Genomic DNA, 10,529 nt, shown 5'->3' with positions numbered 1-10,529 from the left:
AACATCAACAGTTCAGAAGAAACATGGAGGAGTCAGAAAAGAGCTGTGAATCTGTTTCAGCTAAAACTAATGCGGATAAAGTGGATGATGTTTCAACGTCTCAAGCATCGACTCGTCGGGATACTTCGGTTAAGTCGTCGCAATCTAAACCGAGACTCAAACTCTTCAGTAAAGTGATGGAGAAGAGTTTGCAATGGCTGCTGGACAACGCCAGGTAACGTTAACTTAAATAAATAAAATACAGTTTTTACTTCCTACGCTTTAAGGAGATGTTTTTGCTGCCGGTTATTAAGCTGGGGCCATTTTTGTATCAGTTTCGACAGGTTCTCACATTATTTCCAGCCCCTGTCAAAGCAAAACCCTCAGCTGACTGAAGCCATGCACAAACAATTCATCAGTCAACTGCAGACTTTAGTTCAGGTAAGTTAATACAAAGCTGTTGAGAACATCTGGTAACTTAGAGATGGACGCTTTCGAAACGAATCTTCGAATCATTTGTGTCGGAAACCGATTCGGATCGCTTATCAAACTCCCAAAGTCACGTGATTTTAGTAAAAGATGCTTCATAAAAGAACGCGATGATAACTGTTTCGGAATGTGTTTTTATAATCTCTTAGGAAAAAAAATTATTGAACAGCAAGGTTTTTTAAATTAGTCTTTTCTTCTCACCAAACCTGCGTAAATTTAATCCAAAAAAAAAAAAAAAATTTGAAAAATATATACATACATATTTTTTATGTTTGAAATAACTGTTTTCTATTTGAATATATTTTAAAATGTAATTTATTCCTGTGATAAAAGCTGAATTTTTAGCATCATTACTCCAGTCTTCAGTGTCACATGATCTTTCAAAAATCATTCTAATATTCTGATTTGCTTGAAAAACATTTATTATTATTATTATTATTATTATTATTATGTTGAAAACAGCTGAGTATAATTTTTCTACATTTTTTTTTTCTTTTTTTGGAAACTGCATTTATCTGAAATAGAAATCTTTTGTAAATTTATAAATTATGCATGTATAACATTCTACATTATAAAGTATCTTTGCAATTTTTTCTTAAAATAAAAAACATTAGACTGACTCCAAGATTTTGAATGGTATATTAGTGTATAATGTTTCAAAAGCTTTTTATTTCATATAAATGCTATTCTTTAGATCGTTCTATTCATAAAAGAAGAAAAATGATTAAACAAACAGTTCATCAGCCAACTGCAGACTTTAGTGCAGGTAATAAAAGGCGCTTGAATCTTTGAATCCTTTGTGTCAGAAACAGTGATTCGAAGCGCGTATCAAATGCCCAAAGTCATGTGATTTTAGTGAAAGATGCTTCATAGCTGAACATTTTTTTTTTATTTATTATGTACATATTAATACAAGTATATACATCTCACAACAGTAATAGAAATATAGATTATCTATACAGAGAGAGAGAGAAAAAACAAACAAAAAAAGTGCATGCATGGGTAAAAGAGATTCATGCCAGGGACAAAAGAAAAATGTAAACATTCAATTAACCAGATTAAAATGACACAGTGCTTCATAGGTCTTCTTAGCTTTTCTGTTTCTAATATGTTTCAAAGTAGTACCATACTGTTTAATTTCTTCACTAAAATGTTCACAATTTGGCTTAGCTTTAGCCCATTTCTTAACATGAATGTGATATTTTCCAAGTAAAACAATTAGTTGCATAAGAAAATTTACTTTTAGAATCAATGGTATCTTATACGGAAAAAAAAAATACTTTTTTGAAATATATGTGTCTTTGTCTTTGATGTATTTGTAAAATCTCTAATTAAAAACAAAGTTTTTGAACAGCAAGATTTGTAATGTTTTTTATGCTTTTCTGCTCACCAAACCGTTTATTTAATCCAAAGTTCAGCAAAAACAGTACAATTTTGAAATATATTTTATAAATATATTTTTAAGTTTGAAATAACTGTTTTCTACTTGAATATATTTTAAAATGTAATTTATTCCTGTGATTTCAAAGCTGATTTTTCAGCATCATTACTCCAGTCACATGATCCTTCAGAAATAATTTTAATATTCTGGTTTGCTGCTCAAAAAACATCTATTATTGTTGTTGTTATCATGTTAAAAACAGCTGAGTAGATTTTTTTCAGGTTTCTTTGAATAGAAAGTTCAGAAGAACAGCATTTATCTGAAATGGAAATCTTTTGTTGCATTATAAATGTCTTCATCATCACTTTTGATCAATTTAAAGCATCCTTGCTAAATAGAAGTATTAATTTCTTTAAAAAATGCTGACTCCAATCTTTTGAATTACATAGTGTATAATTCAAGGGTGCAAACAAATGTACTCAACTGTTTAAATATTGATGATAATAATAAATGAAAATGTTATCTGAACAGCAATTCAGCAATGATGCTAAAAATTCAGCTTTGCATCACAGAAATAAATTACATTTTAAAATATATTCAAATAGAAAGCAGTTATTTTAAATAGTAAAAATATTTCACAATATTACTGCTTTTGCTGCATTTTTAATCCAATAAATACAGGCTTGGTGAGCAGAAGAGAGTTCTCATAAATAAACATAAAATCTTACTAATCAAAAACTTTTGACTGGTAGTGTATAATACAGACATTTCATATTAATAGTATTCGATGATTTATTAACTGTATGTAATTGAATTCTCATATATGCTGTTATGCAAAAAAAAAGATGTTAATGTAATTTGTTCGTAGGCCTCATGGTATTACATTTTTTACATTTATATGCATGCATTTGCCAAGTGCTTTTAACCTAGTGACTTTCACTTTTCAGGTTTATACTTTATCACTTCATGCTTCCTCTGGGCTCAATCGAGAATAGAAATCAAACTTATTTTTCTTCCGTTGGATTTGTGCATTTGTGTTTTAGTAGTGAATATCTTTTCTGGTGTGATGTGTGTGTTTAGAAAGAAATCGCCACTGTGATTGAGGAGGGAGAACTGCAGGTGAAGTTTGAAGAGCTGGACAAACTAGAGGAGCTTGCTAAAGACACACCACAAGCTGCATGGTGAGTTCACAGACCGATAATAACCTTACTGTACAGCATGCTATCTTTTATAATGAAAAAACTCAAATGAAAAACACAAACAATGAACAAAATATTAAATTTTAATTTTTAAAATGTGCGTTCCTTGTTTTTGTTTTTGCCTGTGTGACTCCACCCACTGCCAATTTACCTAATAGTATTTCTGCACTCCGGGTTGCCAGTTGGTTATAAACTCAGCGGGTTAACTGGGTCAGAGATTGCAGATTCTACGCGACCTAAAAAATCTTGGCATGCATCTGAAATGCTCTATGACTAGAGGCATGAATGCGGATGAATTAACTCATCAACTTAAAGTGTAATGCGCTTGTTCTGTTGCATATCTTCAATCTGGCAACCCACATGAGCGGCAGGTACACTAGCAGTCAAATATTTTCGTACCAAGTCTGCATTTATTTGATCTAAAGTACAGCAAAAACGGTAAAATTTGGAAATATTTTTACTATTTAAAATAACTGTTTTCTATTCGAATATATTTTAAAATGTAATTTATTCCTGTGATCAAAGCTGAATTTTTAGCATTATTACTGTAGTCACATGATCCTTCAGAAATCATTCTAATATTCAGATTTGCTGCTTTTTAGTCATTTTGATCATTTAAAAGCATCCTTGCTCAATAAAAGTATTAATTTCTATAGTCCCCCCCCCCAAGAATGTTACAAATTAAAAAAAAAAAATCCATATAAATTCTGTTTCTGTTTCGATTCATCAAAGAATCCTGAAAAAAATTTACTCAACTGTTTTGAATATTGATAGTAATAATAAAAATGTTTTTTCAACAGCAAATCAGCATATTAGAATGATTTATAAGACTGGAGTAATGTTGGTGAAAATTCAGCTTTGATCACAGGAATAAATTACACTTTAACATATTCACATAAAAAACAGTTATTTTAAATAGTAAAAATATTTCAAAATATATTACCATTTTGCTGTATTTTGGATCAAATAAATGCAGGCTTGGTGAGCAGAATAAATTCATTAAAAAAACATTAAAAATCTTGCTGTTCAAAAACGTTTGACTGGTAGTTACTCTGAGGAGGATCAGGCAGGAGAAACAACATTTTCCATTAGGATTGCAGTACACATTTCAACCACTAGCTGTCAATATGACACACTGCAGCTTTAAATCTCTAAACAATGCTAGCATTTTTAGTTTTGAGTCCTATATTTACAGTGTCTTGATGCTGTCATTGAGGCTCATGCTTTGTATCGCAGGCGTCCGAGTGGCGTTCCAGAGCAGGATGTGTGCAGCGGTTTAGTGTCATATTATAAGAAACAGGAGGAGTACATGCGGATACAGCTGAAGAAGCTCCAGAAGGAGAACGCTGGTCTTGCTCAGAAGGTGCAGACCTGCCGAGAGAACATCACAAACACAGAGCAGCGCATCGCCGCAGGAGTGGAGGAATGGAGGGTACGAGAAAAAAACGATTTCACTGATACACTCATGCATTTGTATTGCAATATGTTAACACACATTCAGCTTTGGCTCTTCTTCTCTATTTGCAGGCATCACTTGAAAATCTGGAAGCTTTTGTCTCAACTCTTTCCCCATCTGAACACTTTGAGTCTCTCTAACGTCCATGGTCATTTTTTGATTTAGTGAAGCCTGAATATGATATTGTTGTGCATCTGTCATTAATATGTGTACTCTATTCATTAAATGTGTTTTGCACTTTTAACAGTGTTGCTTCATTGTCTCTTGAGTAATGAATAAATGAAATGAGAATGGAAGAGATTCTTATGAAACTGCAGTTTCATAGTAACTACATTTAATTACCCTTATATAAAAATGTTATTATATAAACTTGTAATTAAATATGTGACCCTGGAACACAAAACCAGTCTTAAGTAGCGCGGGTATATTTGTAGCAATAGCCAAAAACACATTGTATAGGTCAAAAAGATCCATTTTTCTTTTATGCCAAAAATCATTAGGATATTAACTAAAGATCATGTTCTGTGAAGATATTTTGTAAATTTCCTGCGGTAAATATATCAAAACTTAATTTTTGATTAGGAATATGCATTGCTAAGAACTTCATTTGAACAACTTTAAAGGGGATTTTCTCAATGTTTTGAATTTTTTTTTTTTTTTTTTTTGCACCCTCAGATTCCAGAATCAACAAACCATGCGTCAATGGAAAGCGTATTTATTCAGCTTTCAGATGATGTATTAATGTCAATTTAAAAAAATTAACCCTTATTGTGGTTACATAACAGAAATGATGGCTGTGTTTTTGTCAAAAAGCCAAGTCAAATGTTTTTGGAAAACAAATTTTAATGTTTTTATTCATGTATTTTAAGAAGTCTTTTTTGCTCAACAATCATGCATTTATTTGATACAAAGTAAATTTTGAAATATTTTTACTGTTTGAATAACTGTTTTCTATTTGAATATATTTTAAAATGTAATTTATTTCTGTGATTTTAAAGCTGAATTTTTAGCATCATTACTCCAGTCACATGATCCCACAAAATTGTAATCTGATTCTGCTCAAAAAACATTTACGTTGAAAACAGCTTAGTTGAATTTTTTTAGGTTTCTTAAATGAATAGAAAGTTTTGAATTAATAGAAATCGTCTGTAACATTATAAAAGTCTTTATCATCAGTTTTGATCACTTTAAAGCATCCTTGCTAAATGTATTAATTTCTAAAATTTCTTATTTTGCTTTTGAATGGAATAGTGTATAATGTTATAAAAGCTTTTTATTTCAGATAAATGCTTGATCTTTTGAATCTCAAAGAATTATAAAAAATAATAATTAGCAAACCAGCATATTAGCATGATTTATGAAGAATCGTGACACTTAAGACTAGAGTAATGATGCTGAAAATTCAACTTTGATCACAAAAATAAATTACTTTTTAAAATATATTCAGATTGAAAGCAGTTATTTTAAATAGTAAAAATATTTTACAATTTAATAAATGCAGGCTTGGTCAGCATAAGAGAATAATAATAATAATTGCATATGTCTAATATCTGATTTAAGAATAAAAAATGTGTGACAGATTTGGCATGCAAATTGTAAAATTAGTTAAATACAACAATTATTTTAAGTAACTGGAAGTGTATTGTGAATAACTAGTGTTGATAATCACTGCATCAACAAGTACAGTGCGTTTATGATCGTGTCATTACGGTACCGCTTTTGTTGATAACGTGAGGTAGCGCTAGCAGTCAGATGCTCGAACAGAACACAATGCGACTGTAACGTTAACCGGCAGTCGTTCGGCCTTTTTATTTGTACTTTTTTATATAAATATATACATGAATTAGTTTCAGAAGATATGACGGAAATATTTTCAACTTTGTTTACCCAAAATGACGCACAGCCATCCACGGGATCAGCAGCTTTGGGGTTCGCCCCCGGAAAACCTCCGCCGCCGATGCCGTCAAACCAAGCGCCGGTGGCGGGTCAGATTCCAGGACAGCTCGGGGATGAGGGGCCTACGCTACGAAAACCCGGAGCCATGAACGAACCTTTCTATTTACTACGAGAACTCCCTGGTAAGTCCGTCTGTAGTGCTTATAAACACAGTACAGTGTGTGTAGATAGTATTAATGTTATGTAAGTTGTTTAAAGTACATATTGATGAGCTTTTGTGTTTGTTTTGATATAGTTGGAAACGACCTGACTGGAAACACCAACCTAATCACGCACTATAATCTCGAACATGCTTATAATAAATTCTGCGGCAAGAAAGTGAAGGAGAAGCTGAGCAACTTTTTACCAGAGTTACCAGGTAAAGCATTAAGGAACTGTTTTTTCATGCATCTATCAAGTTTGAGATTTTGTTTTTTCATAGTGTTTTTTCAGGCTAGTGGAAAGAAAACACCCGAACGTCTTTCTTTTATAGCACTTTATCTATTTGTGTCAATATATTTCAATTACAATACATATTTTAAAGGCTATTTTCTCAAAATGAGTTTTTTCTCCTACACTGAGCCATAAATCTCCACTTCAGTAGCACTTACACACACCAGACTTTACATTTTTATTCCTGTCTATATTCTGAAGGTTTTTACAGAGGGATTTGTTCATATATAATTAGCTTGATTTTGTACATTTGATTCCCCAGAAATCTGTTAAAAAAAAATCTGAATTATGGCGTGACAAAATGAGATACCTAAAATTTCTATGTAAAAACATTTGACTCTAATATGTCAATAAAAATTCAACAAGAGTTTTGAAACACGACTTCATCCAGTGTTTAGATTTTCATACTAGAGATGTATGCAAATTGGTTCATATTTCAATAAATAATGCCCCATTTGCATATTAAAGCCAGACATCTCCACTTCAGTAGCACACACCAAACTTTACATTTTTATTCCTGTCTATATTCTGATTTTTTGTTTTACATATAATTTGCTTAATTTTATACATTTGAATTTCTGCCAAAATGGTAAAAAATAAATACATTTTTTTGTCTGTTCTACATTTTATATATGAGATACGCAAAATCCCCTCTGACTCTAATACATAAAAAAATAAACATGAAATTTAAAACTGACTTCATCCAGTGAGGTTTTTGTACTAGGAATGTATGCAAATTAGTGCATATTTCGTTAAATAATGGCTCATTTGCATATTAAAGCCATAAATGTCCACTTCAGTAGCACTTACACACACCAAACTTTACATTTTTATTCCTGTCTATATTCTGGAGGGTTTTTACAGAGGGATTAGTTTTATATATATAATTTGCTTGCTAATTTCCGCCCAAATGGTAAAAAATACATTGGTTTTTTTTTGTCTGTTCGACATTTTATATATGAGATACCCAAAATCCCCTCTCACTCTAATACGTCAAAAAAAATAAAAATAAACATGAATTTTAAAACGGACTTCATCCAGTGAGGTTTTTGTACTAGAGATGTATGCAAATTAGTGCATATTTCATTAAATAATGCTCAGTTGCATATTTAAACCTAACATTTTAGAAAACTTGTAATATAAAAAATGTTTTGCAATGCAATTATCAATGTAATCAATCAACTGGGTAAGTAAGGTCATATGTCTCGCCTCAAAGTCTTTGATGCAAATGGTTTCTGACGTATTGCATGTTAGTACTATAGTGCTTTAATCATAGTAAATTGTGTTACCTTTTCTTGCAGGTATGATAGACTGTCCAGGGATTCAAGATGGCAGTTCTCTCCGCTCTCTCATAGAAAAACCCCCAGTCTGTGGAAACTCGTTCAGTCCGTTAACAGGAGCTCTACTCACTGGATTTCGGTTACACACTGGCCCGGTAATGCACTAATGCACTAGATCACGTTTTCTAACACCTTTCAAACATCGTCTCATAGTTTTTGTGTGTTTTTAGCTTCCGGAGCAATACAGACTGATGCACATACAGCCGCCAAAGAAGAAGAGCAAACACAAGCACAGACATCACCGACCTCAGGATCCTCTGCCGCCAGGTGACACACAAACCTGATGTGTTTTCGCATGCATGCACGGATGGACAGCTATTAAATGGTCTGTTTTTACCTAGCAGAGACCCCCTCAGATTCTGACCCCAAGAAGAAGAAGAAAAAGAGGGACGATGACCCTGATCGCAAGAAGAAAAAGAAAGACAAGAAGAAAAAAAAGGTGAGATGTTCTTAGGGCTGTGCAGTTAATCAAAATTCGATTTCGATTCCTTGCTCAAACGATCATAAAAATGCAGTAATCGAGATCAAACGATTATTCTGCCCCCTTTCCAGTGGTGGGCTTTTGTTCCTCCATGAAAGCCTAATTTCACATGCAAATCAGCAACATCATGTAACGTGACTTTTATAAAACGGGACGTGCTTGATTTATTAATGTTTCTTTGATGTTGTGTTTTTAATAGCGTATAAGAAAACTGTTCTGTGTATGCGCTCAGAGACGGAGCAGAACATGAACATGTAAAGTTATCTTTTAGCTCAATGTACACTCAATTATTTCTAAATGAGGCGCTTGGTGATTATTCACATAAACCATTGTCAGTTCTGTCTTAAATGATCATGAAAATCCGTGTGTAACAGTATATTGGATCCGTGTGGCTCTTAAAACGGCAACAAATAATATTCCTTCTGCCGTCTCTGTGCTTAATATTAATAAAACCTAAAATACAAAGAGAAAAATCACTCACTGCTCTTGAATGAAGGACTTTTGTAGTTTTAACAAGAAACAAAGCATATTTAGACTACTTTAGACTTGCGTAAAAGTTTTCAGTATATGCATGTTTTTATTTGTATCTTTTTTTTTTCTTCTTTAAATTAATCACTAATATAAATTTTGGACCTAGTCATAATCGTTTTAAATAATCGTGATTACAATATTGACCAAAATAATTGTGATTATGATTTTTGCCAAAATTGAGCAGCCCTGGATGTTCTACATGTTTAAAGCATATAAAGTGAATAAACTAGTCCTCATCAGCTCATCTTTTGAATGATGTTCTGTGAATGGTTTTAAAACATCTGTTTTATCGTTTAGAATCGACACAGTCCTGATCATCCTGGCCTTACTGGATCTCAACCCAACAGCAACAACCTGAGATAGAACCTGTGTGTGTGTGTGTGTGTGTGTGTGTGTGTGTGTGAGTGTGAGTGTGTGTGTGTGTGTGTGTGTGTGTGTGTGTGTGTGTGTGAGTGAGAGAGAGAGAGAGAGTGTGTGTGTGAGTGAGAGAGAGAGAGAGAGAGAGAGAGAGAGTGTGTGTGTGAGTGAGTGAGTGAGAGAGAGAGAGAGAATGCTGACCAGTGTTAGAGACCCTGTTATGGACCAGTGTGTTTGACTGATGTTTACAAACATGCCTGATTGTTTAAAATTTCTGCCATTTTTTTTCCTGGTTGTAAAGAAAACCTGAATGAATAAACTTTGGTATTCTTTACACATGCTTCAAATGAACTTTTTCTATGGCGTGACTGGCCACAGAGCAAAAGCACCCTAATAAATTATGAGTATGTACACGACTGGAGAATAAAAACACAAACACAAAATAATGCATTAAAGATGATTACATATTTAAGGTTTATAACTTCCAAACAACTAGTTTACTCCGTATGGGCATCTGATCACATATTGGTAGAGTCCCCATCATGGAAAATCATTTGTGACCCTGGACCACAAAACCAGTCATAAGGTTAAATTTTACAAAACTGAGATTTATATATCATATGCAAGCTCAATAAATAAGCTTTCTATTGATGTATGGTTTGTTAGGATAGGACAATATTTGACCGAGATACAACTATTTGAAAATCTGGAATCTGAGGGTGCAAACAAATGAAAATACTGAGAAAATCATCTTTAAAGTTGTCCAAATTAGGTTCTTTACAATGCATATTACAATTCAAAAATTACATTTTGATATATTTACAGTAGGAATTTTACAAAAACTCTTCATGGAACATGATCTTTACTTAATTTCCTAATGATTTTTGGCATAAAAGAAAAATCTAAAATTTTGACCCATGCAATGTAT

The 10,529-nt window shown here is 32.6% G+C and overlaps 2 protein-coding genes across 3 annotated transcripts; both read left to right on the top strand.

Annotated features, from left to right (window-relative positions):
- The first annotated feature begins 4 nt into the window (after nt 1-4).
- On the top strand, nt 5-4,720 carry pmf1 (polyamine modulated factor 1). The gene is made up of 5 exons (XM_073820724.1): nt 5-214; nt 315-420; nt 2,930-3,030; nt 4,285-4,480; nt 4,576-4,720. The coding sequence occupies exons 1-5, from the start codon at nt 24-26 to the stop codon at nt 4,642-4,644; spliced, it is 663 nt and encodes a 220-aa protein (XP_073676825.1). The 5' UTR covers nt 5-23; the 3' UTR covers nt 4,645-4,720.
- Nucleotides 4,721-6,244: 1,524 nt separating this feature from the next.
- On the top strand, nt 6,245-9,935 carry med19a (mediator complex subunit 19a). Of its 2 annotated transcripts, none has more exons than XM_073820904.1 (6): nt 6,245-6,582; nt 6,696-6,818; nt 8,194-8,327; nt 8,403-8,499; nt 8,577-8,671; nt 9,542-9,935. In XM_073820904.1, exons 1-6 carry the CDS (start codon nt 6,363-6,365, stop codon nt 9,605-9,607), a joined length of 735 nt encoding a protein of 244 aa, XP_073677005.1. In that variant the 5' UTR covers nt 6,245-6,362; the 3' UTR covers nt 9,608-9,935. The 2 variants fall into 2 exon arrangements, with proteins under 2 accessions (XP_073677005.1, XP_073677004.1); XM_073820903.1 differs by having other exon boundaries at nt 8,574-8,671.
- The last annotated feature ends 594 nt before the right edge of the window (nt 9,936-10,529 follow it).

This window comes from Garra rufa, chromosome 16, assembly GCF_049309525.1.
Source record: "Garra rufa chromosome 16, GarRuf1.0, whole genome shotgun sequence".
Lineage (NCBI taxonomy): Eukaryota > Metazoa > Chordata > Actinopteri > Cypriniformes > Cyprinidae > Garra > Garra rufa.
Note: the sequence above shows the minus strand (reverse complement) of the source record. Positions and strands in the feature narration are given on the sequence as shown.

Bases quoted from the DNA above. Each gene is read 5' to 3' on its own strand.
- pmf1 (XM_073820724.1), top strand. From the start codon at position 24: ATGGAGGAGTCAGAAAAGAGCTGTGAATCTGTTTCAGCTAAAACTAAT. The intron at 215-314 runs GTAACGTTAACT...TTTTTGTATCAG, and splicing joins TGGCTGCTGGACAACGCCAG to TTTCGACAGGTTCTCACATT. The intron at 4,481-4,575 runs GTACGAGAAAAA...CTCTATTTGCAG, and splicing joins CAGGAGTGGAGGAATGGAGG to GCATCACTTGAAAATCTGGA.
- med19a (XM_073820903.1), top strand. From the start codon at position 6,363: ATGACGGAAATATTTTCAACTTTGTTTACCCAAAATGACGCACAGCCA. The intron at 6,583-6,695 runs GTAAGTCCGTCT...GTTTTGATATAG, and splicing joins TTTACTACGAGAACTCCCTG to TTGGAAACGACCTGACTGGA. The intron at 8,500-8,573 runs GTGACACACAAA...GTTTTTACCTAG, and splicing joins TCAGGATCCTCTGCCGCCAG to CAGAGACCCCCTCAGATTCT.